General features: G+C 40.0%; 4 protein-coding genes across 7 annotated transcripts; 1 reads left to right on the top strand and 3 right to left on the bottom strand.

The window, feature by feature from the left end:
- Positions 1-526: 526 nt before the first annotated feature.
- On the bottom strand, positions 527-2,634 carry LOC4344857 (autophagy-related protein 8C-like). The gene is made up of 6 exons (NM_001403493.1): positions 2,530-2,634; positions 2,271-2,346; positions 1,714-1,769; positions 1,566-1,618; positions 983-1,101; positions 527-881 (listed from the first exon to the last, which is right to left on the bottom strand). The coding sequence occupies exons 2-6, from the start codon at positions 2,305-2,307 to the stop codon at positions 784-786; spliced, it is 363 nt and encodes a 120-aa protein (NP_001390422.1). The 5' UTR covers positions 2,308-2,346; positions 2,530-2,634; the 3' UTR covers positions 527-783.
- Positions 2,635-3,732: 1,098 nt separating this feature from the next.
- Positions 3,733-16,620, bottom strand: LOC9268758 (soluble starch synthase 3a, chloroplastic/amyloplastic-like). Its single transcript, XM_015795182.3, has 17 exons — positions 16,497-16,620; positions 14,802-14,981; positions 13,793-13,856; positions 10,473-13,706; positions 10,075-10,289; positions 9,271-9,541; positions 8,503-8,678; positions 8,270-8,377; positions 7,734-7,843; positions 6,271-6,373; positions 5,836-6,006; positions 5,584-5,712; positions 5,160-5,342; positions 4,921-5,052; positions 4,730-4,841; positions 4,441-4,564; positions 3,733-4,212 (listed from the first exon to the last, which is right to left on the bottom strand). Exons 2-17 carry the CDS (start codon positions 14,901-14,903, stop codon positions 4,080-4,082), a joined length of 5,367 nt encoding a protein of 1,788 aa, XP_015650668.1. The 5' UTR covers positions 14,904-14,981; positions 16,497-16,620; the 3' UTR covers positions 3,733-4,079.
- Positions 16,621-19,743: 3,123 nt separating this feature from the next.
- LOC107281899 (putative F-box/LRR-repeat protein 23) lies at positions 19,744-21,174 on the top strand. The gene is made up of 2 exons (XM_066303840.1): positions 19,744-20,109; positions 20,487-21,174. The coding sequence occupies exons 1-2, from the start codon at positions 19,787-19,789 to the stop codon at positions 21,121-21,123; spliced, it is 960 nt and encodes a 319-aa protein (XP_066159937.1). The 5' UTR covers positions 19,744-19,786; the 3' UTR covers positions 21,124-21,174.
- A 434-nt stretch (positions 21,175-21,608) lies between these two features.
- On the bottom strand, positions 21,609-25,583 carry LOC4344854 (phosphoribosylamine--glycine ligase). 4 transcript variants are annotated; one of them, XM_015795618.3, is made up of 5 exons: positions 25,237-25,583; positions 24,858-25,152; positions 24,293-24,666; positions 23,280-23,810; positions 21,609-22,364 (listed from the first exon to the last, which is right to left on the bottom strand). In XM_015795618.3, the coding sequence occupies exons 2-5, from the start codon at positions 25,120-25,122 to the stop codon at positions 21,951-21,953; spliced, it is 1,584 nt and encodes a 527-aa protein (XP_015651104.1). In that variant the 5' UTR covers positions 25,123-25,152; positions 25,237-25,583; the 3' UTR covers positions 21,609-21,950. The 4 variants fall into 4 exon arrangements, with proteins under 4 accessions (XP_015651104.1, XP_015651107.1, XP_015651105.1 ...); XM_015795621.3 differs by having other exon boundaries at positions 24,293-24,663; XM_015795619.3 differs by having other exon boundaries at positions 24,858-25,147.
- Between the last annotated feature and the right edge of the window lie 1,348 nt (positions 25,584-26,931).

Genomic DNA, 26,931 nt, shown 5'->3' with positions numbered 1-26,931 from the left:
TTTACTTTTGAGTCGCTAAGGACATGTATATAAAAATTTTACTCACAAATAATTTTTTAAATTATTAATAAGCGTTTTAAATAAGCATATGAATAAGTGAAACAATGGGGTCGGTAGTAATCCTATGCCAGCTCAAACCGTATCATCTGGTGTCATATCAGACATCACAATGCCTGGGAGAATGTTGCAATGCAATGCACTGATTTGATGATGCCAAATTCCCATTTACGGAGTAGTAGTAGTAGATCCGATCCAACATGTGGAGCTTAAGGCTGAAGGCCACTGCATCACAGGGCCCTGGACAAGTTTCCTGACCTCCTGTCCAGAACTCCAGGTTCTCCGTTGAAATCGTCACCGGAATCAGGCACCTCAACAAAAACACATGCATATATACTCCCTCCGTCACAAAATATCAACGTCTGGTTATGAACCTGAATGTAAGCTGGAAGTAATTTTTGCCTACATTCAGGTTCGCAGCTAAGAGTTGATTTTTTAGGGACAGAGTATGGCACAGAACACACAAGTATGGATTTCAGTTTGTTAGAATAGCAGCTTCAGAGAGAACACTGAAGCAATGCAATTATGCAACTTGTTGAACAGAAAGAACAGACCAGACAGTTGTTAATGTACTAAGAGCACCGTGTGCTTTGATGATTACAGGGTAGGTTTTTGACAATAAGATGCTAAGGGATTTGGAACATGCTGCTAGACCAGATTATATACAGAGGTTTTTTTTAGATGCCTATTTACACGAGGCATTGTCGAATTGATGATTGCTGCCACTCAGACAAACAGGCCGAAGGTGTTCTCCCCGCTGTAGGTCATGTAGAGGAAGCCGTCCTCATCCTTGTTCTCCTCATAGATAGCGGACATCAGGGCAGCTGTAGGAGCAATGCAACAAGGCATTTTAGGGATCACGCAATTATGATTTTTTTTTATGTTGATGTTGAACTGAGTGCTCCCAGAGCTCATATTGCCATACCTGTTGGTGGAAGCGTGTTCTTGACGAAGATGAAGATTGCCTTCTCAGCACTGAGCTTGATCCGCTTCCGAACAACATACACAAACTGTCCAACCGTGAGGTCAGCGGGAACAAGGTACCTGCATATAGATAAAAAAGAACATATGGTGGTTGGTCAACAGTGGTTTTGCTGCCATTACAGGATGCAAGAGTTATCAAGTATGATAGACAGGACTAAAATAATTTCTCATCAGTATTGGAATTTGGGTACTGGTACAAGAAAAGAATATGCCCAAGTGGAGTACATAATTAGCTTTCATTGAGAACTTGCACACACACCAAAAGAAAAAATAATCTTGATTTAAGACTTTTTTTAGTCTTTGAAAACTTGAAGCAATAGGACTGGAGGGCATGATTGGCAATGGAATAATTGAAAACCAAAGCAATCAACCTATTGGTAAATACAAAATTTTGGCACCTGGTATAATTTGCTAAAACTATTTTCAGCAGCATAAAAAATGAAGTGTCAACATAACTTGCCAAAACAAATAGAGATAAAGTGGCACTAGATTTATTCTTAAAAGTAAAATGGTTGAGAACTGACTTCTTTTTGTCAATGTCAGGAATGTCACTCCTCTCAGCCTTCTCAACAATGACCTATATTTAATCACAGGAAGTTGCTTCACATAAGAACAAAATAATCATGACAAAGTAAGCGAACACCACAAGCAACAAGAATCCATCCAACTTACAGGAATTCTATCGGGATACTTCTCCCTGATGCGGTTGGCCTCAGCCTGCCTCCTTTCTGCGACACAACACATGGCATAAACAGAGTGAGATCTTCAATTATACCACACATAACCAAGTAATTCTGTTGATAAGATGTTATGCGCTAAGAATTGATAAAAGGCGGTATCATTCAATAAATTTTGCCAATGGGCAGGGTAAAATAAACAGATCATGGTAAGATATGCGCTAAGAATTGATAAAAGGCGGCATCATTCAATAAATTAGCCATCAATCAACCACAGATCATTCACATCTCCTCTACATACGTATATGTAGAAATCAACCATATAGAAGGGGATAGATTGAGATTCTACAAACAAAAAGTGACACCAAAACCTAACAAGCAAACTGACCATCATCTAGCTACAAAACTAAACAATCCCCACACCATATCGGCCCTCCTCCCAAGTCCATAAGTATTCACGCAAAACAGCTACAACAATCCATCAAACAGCACACAGATACATCGATATCGACAAAAAGAAAAGAAAAGGAAAGGAGAAGAGGTGAGACGAACCGAGTGGGTGCTCCAGCTTGAACGAGCTCCTCGCCATCACGCGCGCCCTGCCTTGCTTTCTTCACTACTACCTTTCCTGCAAACAAACACAAAAAATCAACACCACCCCACAACACAGCACGCCAATCTCGCAACAAACCCTCACGGCTCAGATCGACGAGTAGACCCAAAAAAAAAAAAAAGAACACCACCAAATTCGGCGATCGTATAATCGAATAATCTATCGATCGATCGACAGCTAGGGGCGGAGAAGACTTACGAGATCGGATTGGGGATCGCGGCGGCGGAGGAGGAGGAGGAGGAAGTGGTTGGTTGGTTGTTTGCGGCGTGAAGCGGAGGAAGACGAGAAGAGATAGGGATAGGGAGAGGGGAAAGGGGTTGGGGGGCTTGGTTAAATTGCTACGCGCACGCAACGTATTGTACTCGGAAACTTAATTTAAAAGCAAAAACCAGGTCTGAGTCTACTCTACCTGGTTGCCCCAAGCAAGCTAACTTCTCACCTTCCAAATTCCAATTCCAATTCTATTTGATTTGATTAATTAATTAATAACTAGTTATAATATATTACCTCCATCCTAAAATAAGTGTAGCCGTAGATATTCGTGTCCAACGTTGGACCGTTCATCTTATTTAAAAAATTTATGAAGATATTAAAAAATTAGTCACACAAAAAGAGTTATTTATGTTTTATTATCTAATAATAACAAAGTTACTAATCATAATAAACTTTCAAATAAGACAAACGGTTAAATGTTGTATATAAACAGTGTAAATCTATACTTATTTTGGAATGGAACGAGTATTAGATGCAGAGTACTTCTCGACTCCCAAATCTATTCGACTTGATTGTGGTTAATTAGTAGCAGGAATTTAATTTTGATTAGTGCTAGTATTAGTTTTTTGAGTTTTGAGAAGAGAGAGAGAGAGTCGATGTTGTTTAACGTGAATTACAAGGAGACACTGGCTTTAGGAATCGTGATGGTTTTGCAGTTTGAAGTAGAATATCAAGAAGCCTCTTTTGGAACCGAGGATTTCTTTGAGGAATTTTACGGAAACCGAACAAATACTTCATGCGTTTGAAAGAATTCTGGAACACGGCTTGTGACCTAAATCAGCCAAGTGATTCAGCAGCATCTCACGCAAGCAAAGCCGCACCATTTAGGTCAACTACGCACTTGCAAGCCAGAATTCGTTCGGTCACCGTACTCTCTCTCGCAAATTTCTTCCTATCTTAATTACATTAAATGACCTCCTTCGCTCATTCCGGAAAAAAAAACTTGCGAAATTTCTCTCTTTAAAATGCATTGGTCACACATGGATGTACCGTATTGCCAAATTGTCTCAAAATATATGCAAATTCTGGCCAGGATGACCTGGAAGCCAATTGAGCAGCCATATATTGTCATTGGGAATATTTCTCTTGCAAGGCATACACAGCCACGCCATAGCCATAGTCCAGATGTAGCGCAAAAGAAACCATAGAACAACATTATAGTTCTACACCTTCATTTTACTTGCAATTTTGCAAACATATGTACACGGTTCTGGTACTAAATCAAGTATTCATAATTAAAACTGAGAATAGGAAACATAGCTGATACATACTCCCACAATTGTTTATGCATGCTGTAAAGAGTCTTTATTCTGCATATATATGTGTAGCTCAGATAAAAGATCTTAACTTTGAACCATGTTTGAGTTAATTTGTATCTGCAGCTCAGATAAAATATTTTAACTTTGAGCCATGTTTCATTTAATTTGTAGTATCTGCCAATGCTTGCTTTCTCTTGCCACCGTTGGATGGGGGCCTCAAAATTTGTGAGCTGAATGGTACAGTTCAATGTAGTCCAGGGCAGGCCGGTTCCAGGACCAGTCTTGCTCCATGACCCTTTTGCAGAGGGAGTGGAACCAACCGCGGGCTTCAAACCAAGAAGAGATTGCTCTGCAAAAGGGTAGCAAACATTGCATGAATAAGATAATATATGATTGAATTAGGGAAGATAATTCTTCTTCTTTTTTTGTTTGCGATTACATGGAAGACACATAAACAATAGACCACCAAGCACACAAACCACACGGATGTCACATGATGAATTTGGCTCGGGGTTCTGTACGATTATGTTCAGCTCAATTGTGCATTCACACAATTGTGAGGTGTGGAGGTACTTGCCTGTTCAGGGCGTAATCCACACCATTACAGTCAGCTCCATCAAAGCTGAACCCATTTGGTTCAAGGCCTAGAACTCGAGCCCGGTCTTTGTCATGGTCTACGTCGAAAACAGTGTCGTAAAGTCCTGCGCGTGAAGAAAATAGGATTCACGTTCAGCTCATGATGTGCAAAGAAAGGAGAGAATGAATCATAGGAGTACCAGTAAGCTATCTATGTATGTAAAGCATTTTTATGGTCCTTGAGGTCAGTAAGAAAGCTCATATATGTACATGTTATTATGTACACTCACCTCCGGTTTTCCGAACAATAGGGATGGATCCATAGCGCATGGCAACAAGTTGAGTCAAACCGCAAGGTTCAAAGATGGATGGAACAAGGATGAAGTCAGAGCCAGCATATATCTGTAGCAGAATCACTGAAATTATTAGCCAGCAACAATTTTTTTAGACCAATTTGATGGTGTAGGATATTGGAACTGACCAGGTGTGAGAGAGGCTCGTCATAAGTTAAACATAGTCTAACCCTGCCATGGTTTTCACCATGAAGACTATCAGCCAATCTGCAGAAATCACTCTGTATCCGAGGATCTGGAGCTGAACCAAGCAAAACCACCTAAAAAGCAAACACATCACTTGTTTCAGATAGGTCGGCAAAAATAATTGCGAAAGGGAAAAGCAAGTTCTAGGGAGACACTAGAAGATTGTCATCAAATGATTAACCTGTCCATTGCGTTCAAGTGTCCGATGAAGTGCATGTTTAATGAGGTGGATACCCTTCTGGGCTGTCAGACGAGTGATGATTCCAACAATGGGGACATCAGTCTGCTGCAGTCCAAACCTCTGCTGCAATGCTCTCTTTGCAGCATTCTTGCCTTCAACCACATTTTCAGAAGTATAATGCATCTGACATAGGATGAAATAAGCAAAACATGAAAAATGTTTGGGGCAATACTGTGGCATCAGTGTGCATTTGCACTTTCAATAATTACATATTAGGACAACTATCACAAAAGTATTAGTTAAAGTGATAATCTTATGAGTGCGCATAATTGGCAACCCAAGCAAACTTTGTTTTAGTTTACCAAGATCAAATACATATGGACTGGTAGTTGTATAAAAATGTATTCGACTATCATGACTATACCGGGATGAAGTTATCAGTATATGGATCCCAGATATCTGGATCAATTCCATTGAGAATTCCATAGAATTTTCCACGATGAGGAGCTATGGCACCATGACCTGCGACTTCCTTTGAATACGTGTGAGAAACCTGCAAGGTATGGCAAGACAGACATGAAGATGTTTGAACATATGAAAATAATTTTATTTTTCATATAACATGAAAATGCACCAAACTAGATGATAAAACTCTTCAAGACAATCAGGCACTCACAGTTGTGGCTTTGTCGCAGTATGTCATTGCTTTTCCAATAAAATGTGCTCCAAACTCAAGATTATGGATGGTAAATATAATCCGGGCAGTTGCCAACCTGGATTCTGCATAGTGTTCCTTGTATAGCCAGGCAACTGGTGCACTTGACCAATCATGGCAGTGTATTATATGCTGTCAGGACGATAAAATGTCACTCTTTTTGAAAAGAGGAGTAAAGTGAATGTAAGGTGAAAAAGTGACTGGGAAAGAAAAGGCTAATGCAGCAAATAAGTCAGTGACTTAAACATGTTTTGACATAATGAAATGCAAGCATGGAAAACAAGAACGTGAAGAAAATATCAAGAGGAAAAAACAATATATTTATTACCAAAAGTAAAAAATTCTCTTTTATCACTGATTTTGGACTTGGAAGTTTTCAATTAGAGAAATACTTACTGGAGAAGATCCACTCTGAAGGAGGAACTCTAGAGCAGACTGACAGAACAAGCCAAATCTGCCAGCATCGTTCCCTCCATATACCCATCCACCCCCAAACATCCTGCCACAAGACATGCCAAATTGATTATTCTGTGAAGCCACCTACAAGGAAACAATCTCCAAAACAGTTCCTGCGATAACTGAAATCATCATACAGGAACTGAACCAGTCAGGAGTAAATAATTATACTAGCATGTGTATGAATTATAGTACAGTGTGGTGTAATCACCTAAGCCCTGGTGCATCTTACAAATGTTCTTCTGTCAATTCAGCGCCATGAAGTTGTGTAGAGAACTTGCAGTTCATGGATATGGTAGAGCAAAAATCGAAATAAATATAAACTAGCTAAATACTAATGCTACCCAAGCAATTTGTGTTCCCAGTAAAGGCCAATATAGGCTGAGAAAGGGCAAGGCCAGGTTGTTCTCAGATATCCTGATTTGAGCTCGAACCAGCAAACTCTTTAACCCTGGCTAGGTCCTTATGCCTAGTCAAAGAGCTGAATAGGTCACAATTGTTTGGTCAAGGTTAGAGGACTAAAGATACCAATTCTAATAACTGAAGTAGAATCATGATCAGTGCATAACATTCTCAAAAAAATCACAAACAATTTTGCGACCCAAACTAAGAAAAAGATTTGCATATCTTCGTATTAAGGGAAAAGATTTAAACCACCATCCATGCTAAGGAGCGGCAAAACACATTACATGGATTCTCAAAAACAATTTTGCAATCTAAGCTTAGAACAGAACTATTCTGCTCAGACTACCAGCTGAGGCAAAACATGGAAACAAAGAAAGAGAATGATATTGAAGACTAAAAATGAAAAAAAAAATCGAAATCATTATACTTCTGGTGGGTTGCATTTGGTGATTGTACCTTTAATTCTTATATTTAGATTTCAGATTTGTATCACATACTTGAAAAAAAATAATAATATGCATACTGCAGTGGAAGGAGGGATCAAAAGAAGGGCCTAAACTGGCCAAGGTTTGAATAACTGGTACTACCTCCGTTTTTTAATAGATGACGCCGTTGACTTTCTCACATGTTTGACCATTCGTCTTATTCAAAATATTTACGGAATTATAATTTATTTTGTTATGAGTTGTTTTATCACTCATAGTTCTTTAAGTGTGATTTATATCGTATACATTTGCATAAAATTTTTGAATAAGACGAATGGTCAAACATGTGAGAAAAAGTCAACGGCGTCATCTATTAAAAAACAGAGGGAGTACTAAGTTAGCTCTTGTACTCGACAGGAACCAACAATTGGTTTTTAGAAGGATATCATACCCTGCATCTTAGGCTTAGTGAACTGTGCATTAGCTAGTATAAGGATTAGGGATGATGGTTTTCGTGAAACAAGAGTAATAGACTAATAGCTATGTTTGTGTGAAGAATGAGATGCAACATACCCATTTTGAGGTTCCAAGAAGTAAACAGACAGGTCTTCAACTAGTCCAAACCACACTTTAATTTCTGTACCACCCAAAGAAAAGCTTTGACGTACATGCAAATTCTTCACCTGCATTGAAACGGATGAAACATGGTTCATACAAGATATAAAATCCACTTTTCTATATTCTTGAGTTCTCTGCTACACTTGACAAGTCCTCTTTGCCTCCATAGTTCTTGTGCATCAAGGACAAGACATGAAAAAGTTATTTTTTTTCAAATAATACAAAATTTAGAACTAGAATTGTATATGATATATTAAGGTACATTTCGAATATTTGACAGCAATCCACATATCTAACACAAATCCTAACTAACTGAGAAAGGAAGGACAACACGGAGCACATCCATATACAGTATCGTAATAGACTCTCTTAAAATAGAGAGCTCTTCGATTTGAGTTTCTTAGCGACAAAACCACCACAGAAACCGAAAATAAATAAATAATATATTATATAATAGGAGAAACATAGGCTGTTGTGCTACTTGAACTTACATTGCTTTGATTCATAAAATTATATTTCGGGAGAATAACCTCAACATGATGGCCTAACTCTTGAATTGCACGTGAAAGACTTGTGACAACGTCAGCAAGGCCTCCAACCTGTAATTGGAGATTACAGAGTATGGCATTACTTTATGCACATAGAAATAACAGATAACTTGGCAAGTGTTGATGTCTAGCACTGTTGCTAGCCACAGAAAATTTTACATGGTAATATGGCTTACCTTTGCAATGGGTGCCATCTCAACCGCTATATGGACAATATGAATGGGAGGCTCCTTTGCATTGGAACCAGAAACAGGAATATGATAGTCTGTCCCATTCCTGTTGTCATAGATTCCACCTTCTTCCGACTCAGAGAAAACAAAGTCCATCATATAAGCATCCGATGGAACACTAACTGGAGAAGGAACATAACAGGGACTAATGAATATGGAAGGGAAAAAATGTATTACACTGTAATATTGAGTAAACTGAACGATATACCAACCAAAGTTCCAAAATAAGTTAAACATAAAAGGTAAATTTTGACAGGACATTATTGAGTTTAATCACCAAATTGCCACCTTTTACCAAGAGTTGAGTAATAATCCAAAGTAGTTTGAAATTTTGAGCTCTTCTGGGTTAGACTGCGATATACTAGATATTATAATGAATTATGTCTACAGTAAACCAGCTAGATTTTTTGCAGTTATAACATTTAGAAAACTCCAGTTACAGAATTGTCGTAGCTCATTTAGGCACTAAACTAGCTAGCTCTTCAGAATAGTATAATTATGTCACCTTGTGATTCAGGTTTCAAAATTGGTACTAGATACCATTTATGGATCAAAGTTGGAACATTGCTAGACATATACTTCAACAGTGCTTGATCAATTAATGGTCCAGTAGCACTTAATAATATATATTAATGGATAAAAGTGCACATCAGTACATGTATCATATAAATCTATCAGCATTAAAAGGAACAATGTAACAAGTCAAGCTCAAACCTGTCGCTTTTAAGTGACAACCATCTTCTGTTTTCACCATCTTCTTGGGTGGTAAAACACCACTTGGATGCATCCATCGGTTAAAGGACCACCTAAACCAAACCTCTGGCTTTCCATTCAGCACCGTATTAGAAGGATTATATAGAACATCCACAGTTGTTCCAGCACGTATTTCAAGTGGTTCAGTATAAACAATGTGTTTCTGAGAAAGTAGAAACATTCTCATAGTCTTTTCCTTCATCTCAGATTTCATTTTTGCTCTTTTCTCAACCTGTACAAGCAAAAAAGTGGGAATAGTAAGCCGAAGGACTTCACAACATATATCTGATGTTCAAAACATCAAGATATATACATGACAGTGAACAACTACATTTTTCCTTGAATAATATAATATGGTATAACAGAAGTTCCAATAAATAGTGCTAACTGCTAACTGGGTGGGCCATCAATTCGTTTGGTCAAAACAGTCAGCTTAAGGCACAAGTTCAAAGTGAAGAATGATCTAACTGGTCAAATTAATTATTGTATATTTGAAAGAATACTGAGTTTGGATGAATTTTATAACATGTCTTAGGATGTGAAATAGTAACTTATTTGGTCAAAAACATCCCCACAAAAAAAAAGAAGGTAATCGGTTGGTCAAAAACCTGATTTCACATGTGAAGTTCATTAGCTCTACGCAAGTTAATTACAAATAGAACAATTGCAAGAGAATTCGTCAGCCAACAAAATACATCAGAACCATGTTGTAAAACTCTGGATCAAATAACCAAGTCCATATTTAAAGATTCTATTTTGACTGACCTTTATTTTAATAGCTTCCTCCCGTTCTCTGATCTCGTGGAGAAGCCTTGTATAGATACAGTTTTCCTCTTCAACCCAATATTCTTCGTTAGTCATGGCATTTGGAAGAATAGCATGAAAATCTTGTCGACCATTGTTGTCATAATTCCTTGCATTTCCAGGTGGCCCGTCAGCAAAAACCCAGTCCAATACAAAGGCCTTTTCAGGTATATGAACTGTTTAAAACGAAAAGCAATGCATTACATATATTCTTACCCAAGTAAACCAAAAAAATAAGAGTGCAAGATAACTAGAACAAGGATTTTTTTTTCTAGAAGCCCTACGCTAATGTGGTAATGTATCTTATGATGCTCTAATATACTCCTACCCAAGTAAGAGAAAAATGTGTAATATCATACCATTAGCATACCACCAATCACCATTTTCGTCATCACATTCGACAAGTCTTTCAACAATAGAGAGTCCATCAGTCCAACTATTGCAACCACCATGCATCCAGATCTCAGTACTATGCATAAGCGGCCTTGAGTTTCTGTTATAGTACAATCTGACAGTGTCCCCTTGTCTATATGTGCTAGGCTCTATGTGCCACAAATTATCAACATGTGTTCTGGCTGAACTCAACAGATTTTGCAATTTGTTCTTCTTCAACTCTATCTCCTTCTTAGCCTGTTCCCTGGCAGCTTGTTCTGCAGCCCTTTGTTCTCCCATTCGCTGCTGCTCTTCAGCATGCCTCCTCCTTTCAGCTTCTTCAGTGGCAACTCTCTCAAGTTCTCTTTTCTTTTCTTCAACCAAGAACTCCTCAAAGGAATCTTCATCCATTGTACTTTCTACTTGCAGCACAAAATCATTACTATCATTGTTATCATAGACTAAACGACCATTGAAGAACACAAAGTCTAATCTATAAGCTTCCTTGGGTATGTGCAGTTTGCAAGACCACCAATCCCCACTCAATTCACTCTTGTGCAGTCTTTCGGTGAAAGGCCTCCATCTCCAACTATTGAATGCTCCTTTGATGTGGACATCAGGCTCATTCGCCAAAGCCGATAGGTTACGATTCAAATATACATCAATTGTCGAATTAGCCTTCACTGCCTCTGGAAAAACGAAAAGCTTGTTACCCATTGAACAATTCTGGTCAGCAAGTTCTTGGAGCATCCTTCGGAGTTCTTGTGGGTCGATATTGTCCTGTGGTGACTCCTGGATATCTGGAGTCAAAGAGATTACATCAACTTCATGCTGCTTTTTATAGGCGATTGCCCTTGCTACATCTTCAACCTGTGAAAGCTCTTCTTCGAAGAGCATATGTGGCAAATCATCGTCACCACCAGATTTTTTAGATATGCCATCTCTATCCTTTGTTTCCACTTCCTTCAAATGTAGTGGATCATGTCTCCGAACAATAGAAATTTGCTTTGATTGACTCTCTCTAGGTATAGCAACAATTGATAGATTTTGTTCGCTGACAGCAACAATTGATAGATCTTGTTTATGAAAACCAACTATTGATTGTTTTTGCTCAGGCACACTAACAATTGATCTGTCTTGTTTGCGGAAACCAACAATTGAATCATCATGCTTAGTGGAACCAACAATGGATTGAATTTTTTTAGGAACACCAACAATTGATTTGTCTTGTTTATGAGAGCTGATGATTGATTGATTTTGTCCATGAAAACCCACAATTGATCGGTATTTTTCAGGGGAACTAACAATTGATTGGTGTTGAAATGGGAGCCCAATAATTGACTGGCTTTTCCTATGGACACCATCAAAGGACATGTTTTGCTCAGGTAAACCAGCAGTCTGTTGGTCTTCTTTAGAGAGTTTAGCAACTGATTCCTTTTGTTTATCAAAAGTAATAGCCATTTGCTCCCGTTCATGAAAATCTACCGTTGATTGGTTTTCTGCATGCAAATTAAAAATTGATCCTTCTTGTTGATAAACGCTGGAAATTGGTTTGTCTTGTTCCTGATCCATGACAACTGACATAAGTTCAGGCTTTAAACTTACAGGTGTTTCATGAATGGTCTTGACTTCTATGAATGCTGAAGACAACATTGGATATCTGTGATGTTTAGTCCCTTCTTCAACTACATCATCATTCATAGAATCGATTGATATCTGTTTACCTACTAAATCCATATCAAATGTCTCATCTTCAACTCTAGCTTCATCAACTGCATCTGCTTCCTTTTCTGTTTCGGTGATTGAAGCATTTATTGAGAAATCTACATCAACTTCATCATCCTGAGCTCCACCCATGACAGGCACTTCTTTATATATTGCACTGCTTAAAGCATTTCCAAGCAAATCCACCTCAAATGTGGCTTCACCTGTTTGAGCTTCATCTACCACATCCACTTCCTCATGTGTTGAATTGCTAGAAGTATTCCCTAATAAGTCAACCTCAAATTTTCCATCATCAGCCCGAGCTTCATCCAACACATTCACCTCCCCATATATCGGAATGCTTGAAGCATTTCCAAACAAATCAACCTCAAATATGGCTTCATCGTCCCAAGCTTCATCCACCATATGAGCTTTCCCATGCATTTTATTGTTTGAATCTTTTTCTAATGAATCAATCTCAAATGTGAAATCATCAGTTTTAGCTTCATCCACCACATCCACTTTTCCATATTCTGCGCCGCTTGAAGCATTTGTAAAAAAATCCACCTCAAATATGCCTTCATCAGCCCAAGATTCATCCACCACATCTGCTCTCCCATACATTACATTGTTTGACGCATTTTCTGATGAATCCACCTTAAAAGTGACTTCATCGGACCGAGGTTCATACGCTCCATCCGCTGGCCCATACATTACAGTGCTTGAAGTATTTCCTAATGAATCCACCTCAAATTTAACTTCCCCATATGTTGAACTGCTTGTAGCATTTCCTGACAAATCCACCTCGAGTGTGTCTTCTATAGCCTTAGCTTCATCCATCACATTAACTGCCTCTATCATTGAATTGTTCGACGCGAGCGCAGACAGATCCACCTCAAATTTGTCTCCTTCAGCTCCAGCTGCATTTATTGCATCCACCTTCCCCATTGTAACACTGTGCAATGCTAATGAATCCATCTCAAACAAATCTTCTTTAGCTTTAGCTCCATCTACTACATCCACCTTCCCCACTGCAGCACTATGCAATGCTGACAGATCCACCTCAAATAAGTCATTTTCAGTCCCAACTTCATTTACCGCATCCATTTTCCCCACTGTGGAATTATGCAAGGCTGACAAGTCCACCTCAAATACATCATCTTCTGCCCCAGCTTCATCCAACATATCTACTTCCCCCATTGTTACACCGTTCAACAAATTTCTGGGCAAATCATCCTCAAGTATATCTAGCTTAGCTTCATCCGTCGCATCCACTTTCCTCATTGAACTGCTTGAAACATCTTGTGACAAATCCACTTCAGTAGTATCTAACTTTTTCCACTCTGTTGACTCATTACGTAGTAATCTGTTGTACGTATCAAATGTTTCTTCATCACTATTAATATGTTCTCGCTCCTGAATACTTGATTCAGCAGCAATTCTCGGAGCATATCCCCTAGAAGAAGCGACTTCCGTATGAAGGGAAATCGTCCTCTTTGCTTTCCTATTAGGACAGTCTGCATGATATAATTTTAACAAACATGACCTTAGCATAGCAAATAAGAAAATTAATAAAGCTTTTACGAAGCTATCCTACACAAACCTGAACTTGAAACCATGCATCGAACAATTCTGCTTCCAGTATATCTCCTGGTCATTAAGAAATACTGGAAAAAGAAAAGAAAGTAAATATTGTAGCTCGAGATGTTTCAATAAAAAGAACTTACTCCCTCTGTCCCCTTTTATTAGTCGCTAGGAATCTGTGCTTGTGAGGGGGGCACAACTCCCAAACGACAATTATAAAGGGACGGAGGGAGTATTGAATTATTTGAATCAATATTGCTGTTTTGAAATATGTAGGTTATTTTACTATAAAAAATCTATGCCTCTCAGATCCTCAATATAAAATTATTGAAAGAATTCCTGTCAGAAAAATATTTAAAAAATTATACTGAATTGCACTCCGAAACCATATTTCTTAGCATGTCGGTTTAGAATGGATGATACCCTCTCACATTAATGTAAATGCATAATGTTCAACTGTAGATAAAAAAGGGGGTGCATAATGAGCGGTATTTTTCCTTACAAAACAAGAACCCAACAAATCAAAACAAGAGGACAAGGTCTTTTAGGCTTCACTTCAAAACTGAACAGAATTAGCCCAGATGAGGAAATCTTTCAATGATTATGCAGACCTAAATATACAAGTACTTGGGGGGAAATTTTAACAAATGGAGTAGAATTAACTACCTTTCGATCTCCAGAAAGGAACTTTCAGTCCCGTTGTTTTAACCTAATCTAAATTTGAGAATTAAGATCATTGACCACAGAAATATTTCCCAAAATATTTCAATCAAATCTATCAACAACCGTAAGAAAGTCCAGGAAAGAACTCCCCATAACATGAATTTCCCCTTCATCACCAGAGTATGTTCCCAAGATGAAATGAATCAAAACCACAGGAAACACAACCAAAATATTAATATTTGAGATCATGTAACTGAGTAAATAATCTTGCATGCCCCTTCAGAAGGACGAACACTTGGTGGATCAAGCAAATCAAGAAAAGCAAGAGCAGCCGGAATCATGAACTTCTTGAAACTGAATCATACCTGCGCGAGGCCACCACCGCTGGCACTGCTAGCTGGCCGGATGACGACCTTCAGCCTGCTCCGAGGGCATAGAAGGCTTTGAGGCCGGAGAGCCATCTCCATTGCCAAAACCTCCTAAAGCCCGCTGAACACACCACCTAGCGGTGCCTCCTCTGCTTGATCTCTATCTCTCAAGAAGAACTAAATATAGAACACAGGTACAGCACATGAGCACATCTTTAGTGGAGTTTTGCACTGTCCTGACAAACACCACACTGAGAACCTTGTTTTTTTCTTATCTTTTTTTATTAAACTAATTATGATCCTTCCTTTCCGTCTTGGCTTCTACCCTGTAGTTAGTTTTCCTCTGCTGTTTGTTTTTTTGTGTGCACACAAGGAATATGTAAGTGGCATACTGTGGGCCCCGTGGGCCACCTGGTTGCTCATGAGAGGCATGAGTGTGGACAGTAGTGTTCTTGTGAATTGTGTGCTGTTCTGGAACATTCCATGTGCCTCATGCCAACAAGTCAAGCAACTTATCACGGAAGTTATACGTAAAATTATGGACATGTTTCAAAACTGCCGAACCTATTTTGGAAAACCATTTACCCTTATGTGAATGTTGAGTTAAACCTAATTGAGTATTTATTTTTCTGTCTAGGTAGTTCACATTTGTAGATACATAATCAGATGTAAGTGGAGATTGTTGTCACATTGCCAGGTGCGTTAACATTACTCTCCTTTATTTTGACTTTGCCTGCATGATTTTTTCTTTATTACATGTATTCTGATCAATTTGTCATTTGAACCTCATTTAGAACAATGCAAAAATAAAGTAGGGACTATAAAGGATTCAAACCTGATAAAAAGTTTCCTATGTGGTCCTTTTTGGAATGTATCTCATAGTTCTTCTAGAAATCTCCTATTTCACAAATGTTTTCCATTGAGAATTCGTAGGCACGCCCAGGCCCTCACCTTCTTAATTTTCATGTGAAGCAACGAAAATCATATTTTTACTTATTCTTTTGTGTTCTATTTTTGAAAAAGTATATTTAACCCCTAAGCGTGGTTAGCTTACATAATCTCTAGTGTGGTCATGCTCGTAGTACCATTTACACACGACAAGAGAGGCAAGTTATAATTGGTTGCGTGACTTCCAACAGTAGCCTTGGCTGTTTGATTCCAGCGCAGAAGGAGATGCCGTTACGTTTAATTTTCCAGAAATCAAGTTGTCAAACAAAATATAGCTAGAAGCCATTTTGGTGGGTGGCGGAGTCATGTTCTAGCCATTTATGTGCACACACAAGCCCGTGCGTAAGCGTACGAGACCGGGAATGTAATTATCCGGGTCTTCAAATTTCTAGACATGTGTAAAGAGAACCAATTCTCGTGTAGGTTTAGTAAACGTGTCGTGTCTTAATGAGACATCAAAATGTGGAAATAAGGCATCAAAGTACAGAAATACTTTCATAGCTTATCTTGAAGAGTAGCATGATGAAACCCCTTAGAGCAGTTTCTTCACAAATTTCATGTTTTCAGTCCTGAATGGCTATCACCAGAAATGCATCAACACTCTGACGTTAACATATGACAGTTCGATAGTTGTTTGCGATATTAATCGAAGCACCCAGAATCAATTCAACTTTCAGACGATCTCATAGACTTGCCAACGCAACGAAACGTGAATGAGATTATTGGAATCAATGGAAACCATACCAAACTGGTAAACCATTATGGGCAGCTCCAGTTTGAAGGGTCCTCCCAACTCCAAGAGCTCCAGTCATCTCCATTTGCCGCGTGTCAACATGCATCAACAATTCACTACATCAGGCACTCAACAAAAAAAGCAAGAAAATAAATTTTGCTTTTCGTCATTTCTTTTTTCCCTGAACTGTTCATCCACATCCACAAAGCCCCAAATCCAGTAATAACAAAATTCCCCGTGTCATGAATAGATTACCAATGTAGCCAACAAAATTAACCGCAGTCAGTGGTAACGCCCAGAATCTGGCGCCCGACATCAACACACAAGCGCATATCGGTGTCGGCGGAGGTGAAGGGCTGGCGGGGAGACGAGCGGCGGTGAAGCATGCGGCGGGAGTGGAGGTGGCGCCGGGCGATGGGGATGAAGTAGCAGGAAGGAAGGCGGTGGGGGGAAGCCGGCGGCGGGCGGCGGTGAAGATCGCGGCGCACGGTGGTCGGCGTCGGCGGCGGACGGCGGCGGTGAAGGAGTGAGGGGGACGGTGGCCGGCGAGGATCCGGGATCTGCGTGTCGATTTGGTGGTGGGCTGACTTTGCCTAAGGTGGCCGGCCTAGTCATGGTGGGCCTGGATTTAGCTGGGCTTTCGTGGGCTATGTAGCCCAATTACTAGCCGGAAATGTGGGGTTGTGTAGTAGATCAATGGCTGGATCCATGGCGCCGAGCTTTGCTGAAGACCGAGCTATATCACAGGCTCACCGCCACAGAAAAAAATTTCATAGTAGATTTATTTTAAAATATCATATTAATTTAAGATTTTTTATTTTAAAAAATAGTAACCCTATATTCCTATATATCTATAAAGTTTATCCCCACTAAGTGTAGTTAATGCTAATTCTTTCTTCTCTCATGAAGCCATATCTTAATTTTTTTTAGCCTTTGGATGATTCATCAATAGTGTAAATTGCATCTCTTCACATCACCTCCATTGTTTTTAGCCTTTGGATGATTCATGAAGGGTGCAATTTGCATCTCTTTCCCTCAAAAGGCACACCATACAACCCAATCATTTAGAATCTTTGGATAACTGATAAACGTATAAAAATATATAAATACATGAAAAAAAATCGTATAGCAGGTAAGAAAGAAAATTTTAGAACTCATGTCTATTATATTATCGCGCAATTCTTCCACAGCAACGCGCGGGATACCTATCTTGTACTTAATTAATCATGTGCTAATAAATCGCTCTTTTTTATGGGCACGAGAAATTAGTTTCTAACATCAATACATCATCTGCCGAAGCTGAATTAACACAAAGGCCAAATATTAATTACTATGAGTGACATTCGGTTTGTAGGAATGTAAACCAAAAAAAATTTGAATCCTACAAGATATAGATAGAAAATTTTTCGTCCACTCAAATCTCGTGAAAAAATCCATATAGATTGGTGTGTTGTTTTTACCTTTTCTATTTCTATGGATTAAAATTCTTCCAAAACTGAATAAGCTCTTAAGCCGAGATGAAACATTTTTGGAGGCATGTCACAAGCGCCTTCGACTGAGCCTGTTGAAATAGGCCAACGATCGCTGGCCAGGGGAAGGCGCCGATTCACGCATAGACAGTGGCTTCGGCGAACCTGCTAGGCGAAGCTAGAAGCCTTCACCACTAGGCCAAGTGCTTTCGCCTCAAGGCTAAAGAACCGGGGCCCAAAGAGGCCAATTCGCCAAAAGAGACACATGTTGCGACTTACAAAGAAACCCATGGTTAAATTGTCTATAATTACCTTTCTAAATATCTATATTATAAGGGTATCCATATAAATCCCCTTCTATACTTATTAAGCCTTAGGGAGACCCAAGGGGTATATACTTAACGGGGGATTTCCAAAAAAAAAAAATCAATATTAATATATATTGTTTTACTCTTCCACCAAAAGTGAACCACGCTATTGAACTAACACAGTTGTCATTCAATAACAAAACCTTTTCCATTGACCGTCCATCAGTACATTAAGAGAGTCTACCTTCGGCCTCTCGATGCTCATTTCAAATGTGTGTGAATATAAACTGTATTTTGCATCCCGCATAATATTTCCTCCGTCCTAAATTAAACTTTTGTATATAAATGAGATAACCAAAAGTTTTAACATGTATGTTCATATTCATATATACAAAAGTAAACTTAATTTAGAACGAATGGAGTAGGCGTTAATATGCATTTTTTTTCAATGTACTACCAAATCAATCTTATCGTCCAACCTCCTATATTAGTGGATGAGTGAAGAGGCCAGGAGAATTGGAAAGGTTAGTCGGAATATCTTGTCCTCTTGAGCTGTGAGAGATGAGAACCTTTCGCTTCCCGGCCGGCATGCATGTCATGCATGCATGCAGGAAGAATGCTGCCCGTGACCGATCGATCGAAGAGAAGAAAACGAGAAGATGTGGTTGACTGGTTGGTGCTTCGGCCTCTCGAGTTCTGGGATACTGATCTTAATTTTTTTTAAAAAACTAATATTTTCATCAAACTGTCGTAAAATTATATATTTAAATTTAAATTGTTGTATCACAAACTATAAAATTAATTTATCATAAAAATATAGATTTAAGATAAAAAATACATAAGATTATTGATTAGATTGTAAATTTTTCGTAAAACTATAGTCAATCTAATCACGAAACTACAAAGTTTATAACCCAAATAAAATGGTAGTACTAGGGATTTAAGTTCCAAAATTTACAGTTTTGTGATAACTTTAACATTAAATCTATAGTTATAATAATTAGTCTTAAATTTATAGTTTTATGATATAATATTTTAAATATATAATTTTCTTATACTTTAGGACCCGTTCGATGCTTCAAAAGGATAAAAAATTTTGCGCACGCGAAATGAGAAATCTCATTAACACATAATTAATTAAGTATTAACTATTATAAACTTAAAAATGGATTTAATTGCTTTGTAAAACAAATTCTACATAGAAACTTTTTTAATAAAAACATTATTTAACCGTTTGAAAATCGTGCTAACGGAAAACGAAATTTGAAGTTGAAAAATGAACTGACCCAGGAGCGAAACTTTAAGAACCTATTCTCCCAAAGTAATACTAGTAGTTTTGTAAAAAAATTACTTGAAAAAAATTAATGCGTGTGAATGGAAACAGGATTGCATTCAAATTTACCAATCAATCGATCGATCTTGCCGGCCTATATATAAATTGAGGCCTAAATCAACCTTCACCAACGCCATAATTTCAGCCTTCATCTCAGCATCGATCGCCTTGCCTGTTTACCTCCCCGTGAAATGGACGCCTTGCCGGCGCCGTCGCCGGAGAAGACGACGACGAGGGACTGGTCGGAGCTGCCGGTGGACGCGCTCTCGGTGGTCTTTGCCAAGCTCGGCGCCGTCGAGGTCCTCATGGGCGCCGGCCTCGTGTGCCGCCCATGGCTCGACGCCACCAAGCTGCCTCACCTATGGCGATGCGTCGACATAGCTGCCATGAAGAAGAAGAGAGCCGTGCTGTGCGTCATGGCGGACGAGGCCGTCAAGCGCGCCGACGGCCAGCTCGAGGCGTTCATGGCGGGAGCCTTCGTCACCAACAAGCTCCTCAAACATGTAGGGGACAGGTATATGTATATCACCAAGTTTTCTCTCAAATTCGCACGATTAATTTGGATCGAATTTTGAATATACGGTCATGTTTAGATCCCACCCAAAATTTTTCACTCTATCACATTAAACGTTTAAACTAAAAAATAATTAAGTGCACAGATTACGTCTAATTTGTGAAATAAATCTTCTAAGCCTAATTGCTCCATGATTTAATAATGTAGTGCTACAGTAAACATTAACTAATGATATATTAATTAGGTTTAATAAATTCGACTCGCGGTTTACTGACGGATTTTGTAATAGTACCAAACACCCGATGTGATACGCCAAAACTTCACCTCTCTTATCTAAACACCCCCCCTACAACTGAATTTTCCGTGTTCTTATGCAGCTCGCCCACTCTCAAGAGGCTTTGGCTCGAGTCGTGCTCATTGGTGACCAGCAATGGACTCGCCCAGATGATCGCCATGGCTCCTCTTCTCGAGGAGCTCGTGCTCAGCTACTGCCGCAAGGTCCGCGGCGGCGGCGGCGGCGGCGGTGGCGTCTACGCCGCCGTCGCCGAGGCGTGCCCGCGGCTGAGGCGGCTCGAGGTTCGCAGATACCCCGCGTGGCGTGACGACGACGGCGGCGGCGACCACCACCGCCGCCGCCCGCTCGGGATCGCGGCGATGCGCGAGCTGCGCCACCTGACGCTCGTCGGCGTCGCCGGCGCCGGCGACGACGAGCTGGCGGCGATCGTGGACGGCGGCTGTCCTCACCTGGAGGTCCTCCACGTGAGCGAGTGCCCCGGCCTCGCCGCCGTCGACGTCGCCGCCCTGCGCTCCAAGTGCGGCGGCGTCAAGTGCGGCGGCTTCACCCCTGCGTCGCGGCCGCCGATGACGACCAGCCGGCGACTGCGCCGGCGGAAGTCCGGCGACCGTCTCGCGACCGCCGGCCCAACCGGAAGTACTACGGGCCAGATTGGACCACCTGAGAAGTACTCGGCCCAGTTAAGGCCAGCTACAGTGCTATTCGCTAATCGCTACTAGTAGTACACTATATCTAAAGCTTTTTTATGTGCAAAGTGCAGGTTGCATCTGAAATCGAAAATCTTAATTTTGATATAGATATATTCAATTAGAGATAATATAAGAAATGCCATTGACAAGCGTCTAAATCCAAAAAATATCATCGACAAGTATGAGTTACAAGAAATGCTATTGTACAAATGATTTTGTCTCAAAAAAATAACTTATTAATATTAATAATACCGATTTTTAGTAATGTGACAAACAAAACAAACTCTTGAAATCGCAACTCGACCAAAGCATACCAAATTTTGGTAATTTCGAAATCTTCTACTCACACATCAAAATTTGGTAAGGTCTCAAACCAAAACAAGACCTCTACATTTCTTGACTGCCCTAAATGAAAGTCATTTTACTCTTCCTCCACTCTTTCCTAAATGCAAATCATTTTACAACTATTAGATGCTTTTCAATAAATGAGTAATCTTTTTCTGATGTAGTTTAAATGAAGGGTAACAAAATCATTGAGATTGTTATCTTAATTCTTGTGCACAAGTCTAAAACGACTTACATATGGAATCCCTTAATACCACTAACCAACGGAAGTAGATATTAAGCACCGAACAATGCTCTCTCTCTACTTGTGGAAGTCAAAACTCGGTCATTGTTCATCTGGCTGTTCCTCAAAATGCAAGCCCAACTCAAATTTAACAGTTGGTACAAAAAAAAAAACTCAAATTTGAGCTATGGTTTTGCCTTTCCTCAACCACAGAAGTGACAAATTTTCTCTTTATTGCTCTTAACATTACATGCTCACCATAGTTGTGGTGTGCTCAGGAAAATCCGCATCAGTAATTGGCCACTTGCTTGTGCTTCAGTGCTCTCCAACCAATATCGCGCCTGAAGAATCCTTCAGGCCAGTCAACAACATCTACTGCATCATATGCTCTTGCCCGTGCTTCCTCAATGTCTTTGCCCTTAGCCGTGATCCCGAGCACCCGGCCTCCGACAGCGACAAGATTTCCATCCCCATCCAGTGCTGTTCCAGCATGGAATATTTTTACCGCGGGCGAGACCTGCTCGGCCTTCTCGAGATTTCTTATTACAGTCCCCTTCTTATAAGATCCGGGGTATCCTTCGCTTGCCATCACAACCACCATTGCCATTTCAGGTGACCAGGTTAGTGAAACATCGCCCAGTTCCCCTCTGCACGCAGACATCAGAACCTGTGCTAGATCGGATTCTAATCGCATCATAAGAACCTGAGGTGCAAAAAAGAAGTATATATCAGTAGAGAAAAGTATAATCGAAATTTGATGGTAAAAATAGTGAACAGTTCAACTAGATTGCTTAGCAGCAAAAGAACAAAAACCCGATCTTATCTGGAAAATCTATAGTTGGGATACGTACCAGACAAGCAGAACGAATATGCCACAGGACTATCAATCTATTCATGAAAATGCAGCCCACAAGGGAATCTTGGATAATTGGGCCAGATGCTGGATGAACAATTCAGGCTGAGATAAACAACTACTACCTCTGGCCATAAAAATATAATATACCTTTTCAATTGACAATCTTCATGATTTTAACATTTTGCCTTTGTTATTTGCCAATAATATGCATAATTTTAAAAGTCTATACTCTAAAAGCAATTTTACTTCAAAGATAAACATTTTAGTAGCCAGTCAGAATTGTTTAATCTGCACTGGTATAAATTCGAAAATTTCATACATCAAACGGTTGGCCATCACTAACAAATATGCAAAAGTAGATAAAATTTGAAATTTGACCATCACTAAAATGACACAAAAATGCACCACTCATTGCACTACAGGAATGAAATCTACTCAGCTTCTTACTAGACCCCCTGTAGAGTTTGACCTGCTAGATGCAGACCAGGGTGTCAAAACTGTAGAACGAGAAAAATTCTGATGATAAGACACGCATGTTTGTTTCATTCTATTGTCCAACAAGAACATCTTAGCCATAGTGTGATCAGAGGAACCAGAATCCAAAATAGTCATGCAATTTTGTTTTACTATAATGTCCAACAAGAACACCTTGGCCAAAGCATGATCAGATAAACCAAAATCTAAATTATAATAGATATACATAGTTTCCTAATAGATAGTGCATCATTGAAGGTTAGAGTTTATAGATAGAGAATCACTAACCTGGCATTCTGGGTCACCGAATCGTACGTTGTACTCGATAAGCTTAGGCAGACCAGATTTCTTCTCAATCATAAGTCCAGCATATAATACACCAACAAACTTGCATCCTTCAGCTGCCATACCTTGAACTGTTGGGATTATTATACTATCCATAATTGTGTGCTTAAGCTCTTCTGTCACTATTGGTGCAGGGGAATATGCACCCATACCACCAGTATTTGGGCCTACATCACCATCACCAACCCTTTTGTGATCTTGTGCCGATTCAAGTGGCAATGCATTTTCACCATCCACTAATGCAAAGAAAGAGGCTTCTTCACCCTCCAGATATTCTTCAATGATAACCCGTGAACCAGCAGAACCAAATGACCCTTGAACCAGCATAGAGTCTATGGCTTCAAATGCCTCATCCAAAGTCATAGCAACAACCACGCCTTTTCCAGCTGCCAATCCATCAGCTTTGACAACAATAGGGGCGCCTTGATCTTTGACATATTGTTTAGCTTCTGCAGGATCTGTGAATGTGCGATACTATAAAAGAAATATAAGCACTTATGTTACCATTATTATTAACATCTCAAATTATACATATAGACTTATGTAGAGGAGCTCTGTTTTTCCCTATCTTTTCTAGAACGTTTACAGTACAACACAATGACTTTATTTCAAAACTCAGGCAATCCCAAGGGAAATTTCAGGACATATGGGCAATGCTTAAGTACAGTTCACCTAGAAAGCTGAAGATATATCATTAACTCTGAGATGATTACTTATATTGTCTATAACTGATATACTATCAAGCAAGTCAAATATGAACTTGGTTAGCAACCTTGTAACAATACAAAGGAAATATCAGTGTGATTATGCCTGAAATGATGCATCTTTGGTTCTTTCTTAAACATGGATATCACATCAACCAAATTTAGGCACCCCGTACTCTCATTGGAGCAAATGTTCATTGTCCCAGAAAGATTAAACTTATAGGGCTGAAAACTAATGTAAAAAGAAGGTACCTTAGCTGTAGGAATATTGTACTTATCGCATAATTTCTTCATAAAGTCCTTCGATCCTTCTAAAGCCGCAGCTTCTGAGGAAGGACCAAATGCTGGTATCTCAGCTTTCACAAGGTCATTCACAAGACCGGCAACAAGAGGAGCTTCAGGACCTACTACAACCATTCCCACTCCCCTCTTGCAGCAGAACGCGATAACGGCATCGCTATCGGAGACGTCTAAGTCCGATATACAGGTCGCATCTCCAGACTGAGCAATACCTGCGTTCCCAGGGGCACATAGGACCGCATCACAAGACGGAGAGCGATTCAAGGCGTAACAGAGAGCGTGCTCCCTTCCTCCACCTCCAATCACCAAAACAGTTATCCTCTCTTCTGAAATGAAACAGGAAACAGGAAATTAAACCATTGCCCCAGACTTTGCATCTAATAACAAGTTCTCTCGACTAACTCAACGACAAAGTTTCATCTCATAGCGCATTGGGACTTTGGATTTTTCTTTTCCATAAACATAAACCACCTGAAGAAAGAACAAAATAAGCTGAGCTAATCTAATACTACTTTACCAGTAAGCAGGCTAGCATCAGCCAATGATGCCTTCAAGCTTGAGCCCCCGCTGTTTGAAGCCTGAACAATCAATCGAGAACCGGAGGCGACACGGCGCATTGCGACAGAAGAGCAACTGCCCATCCAAGCCTGAGGAACAGGGCAAGACACTGAAGACTTCCATCCACTGCAGCGATGGCTACCGGCCAGCGCGAGTGCCCCATGCCGCCTTGCAGCGAGCTTGAGTGGAGCCCCGACGCCGTAAGCGGCAGCAGCAGACGCCATGGTTCTTGCTTATCCGGAGACCGAGCTGGCCTACCAAGAAACAATCGATTCAGTCCAAGAACATCGATCTTTTTTGTTTCTGGCAACTCTGGCAACAAGTTGCAAGGGGCTCACCTCTCTCTGTGATACGAAGCAGCGCGACCTAGGAGGAGACGCGGAGCCTCGCCGGCGGTGATGAAGCGGCGGCCGGATTGGGAGGAGGAGGGGGGCGAACTGCCGGACTGGTGCACACCACCGCCTCACGGTCTCACCGGGCTCAGTAGGGGCGGCGGTGGCGGGAGCTAGTGGGAGCAGAAGCGCGGCATGCTGCTGGCCGGCGGAGCAACAGAGGGAGAGCGTCGAGGCACGGCTCGCCGGCGAGGAGGCGGGAAGCCGACGCGACTGGAGCGGAGCGGCGGCGGAAGCGGCGGCGCGAGTAGTGAGCGAGCGGCGTTGATGGGGGAGTAAAGCAGCGATGGGCTGGGCAGGGTTGTTCAGTGAAGGCCCAAATACCACAACATGGCCCACCTGGAGTGGCCATCCACAAAGGAGGATAACTTTCCCTCACACAAAGAAATTGGATAACTCCATATATCAAAAAAAAAGAAGAAATCCAACAGGAGGGCTAATCCAGGAGATGAAGAACACTATCCTGGCGTTTTTTAGATCGTTTTGTGTGACGTTTTGTCCACGTGAGTGTAATAAAGTAGCTCATGGTCTAGCTGCGATTGGTTGTAATGAACCCGAGAATGCCAACCTCCTCTGGGACGGCATCCCCCTGGGTTCGAGTCTCTGGTTGATGGTGATTCTGCCACACCAAGGTTATAATGGAATCCTATGATTCCAGAAAAAAAAAAGAAGAAGAAAAGAAATGGGATAACTTTACATTTAGACCTCTCTGCTATAATATGCCTCGGTATGTTTGATATGTGAAGAAAAGTGAAGAGCGAAAAGTTTCTGAAAAGTTCGGAAAACGTGTGCGTGAAAAACGAGGTTTTTTTTTTATCGGTGGAACTAAACACAGCCAAAAGCAAGGTTCTCAGTTCTCACAGCCATAGATGGTTGTGTCAGAGCCCAAGTTGTGTTATCTGTAGTTTGGATCTCCAGTGGTACATTAAACATATACACATTTTACAAATTTATAAATCTAAGAGTCGGTTACCTTTTTTTTCCTTATAGAATAATATTCCCTACTTTTCACGATACTTATATTTTAAGTTGCTTAGTTATATGTATTAAGATTTGAGAAGAAAGAATATAATGCTTTTAATTTATATGGAAGAGATATATGTTTAGGGTAGAGTAAGGAGAATTTGATTGAACAATGATTGAAGTAAAAATACAATTGTTTTAAGACAAATGGATTATCTATTTATAATACTAGTACCAGGGCCGTGTTTAGTTGCAATTTTTTTCTTCAAACTTTCAACTTTTTTATTATAATAAAATTTTCCTATACACACGAACTTTCAACTTTTCCGTCACATCGTTCTAATTTCAACCAAACTTTTAATTTTTTTAGTGTCACAGCCTAGCACTATAAAATATCTTCCCGGTTGGTAAATCCACATCATACCCGTATTGTAGTCGAAAGGACATTTCTTCATCTTTTCTGTGACAAAGAAAGCTCTTCCAGATGTTAGGGTCCGTTTAGTTATCCAAAATTTTTTCCCAAAAATATCACGTCAAATCTTTAAACACATACATGAAGCATTAAATATAGATAAAAAGAAAAACTAATTGTACAGTTATGGGGGAAATCGCGAGACGAATCTTTTAAGCCTAATTAGTCCGTAATTAGCCATAAATGTTACAGTAACCCACATGTAC

Source organism: Oryza sativa, chromosome 8 (assembly GCF_034140825.1).
Source record: "Oryza sativa Japonica Group chromosome 8, ASM3414082v1".
NCBI classification, from domain to species: Eukaryota; Viridiplantae; Streptophyta; class Magnoliopsida; order Poales; family Poaceae; genus Oryza; species Oryza sativa.
Note: the sequence above shows the minus strand (reverse complement) of the source record. Positions and strands in the feature narration are given on the sequence as shown.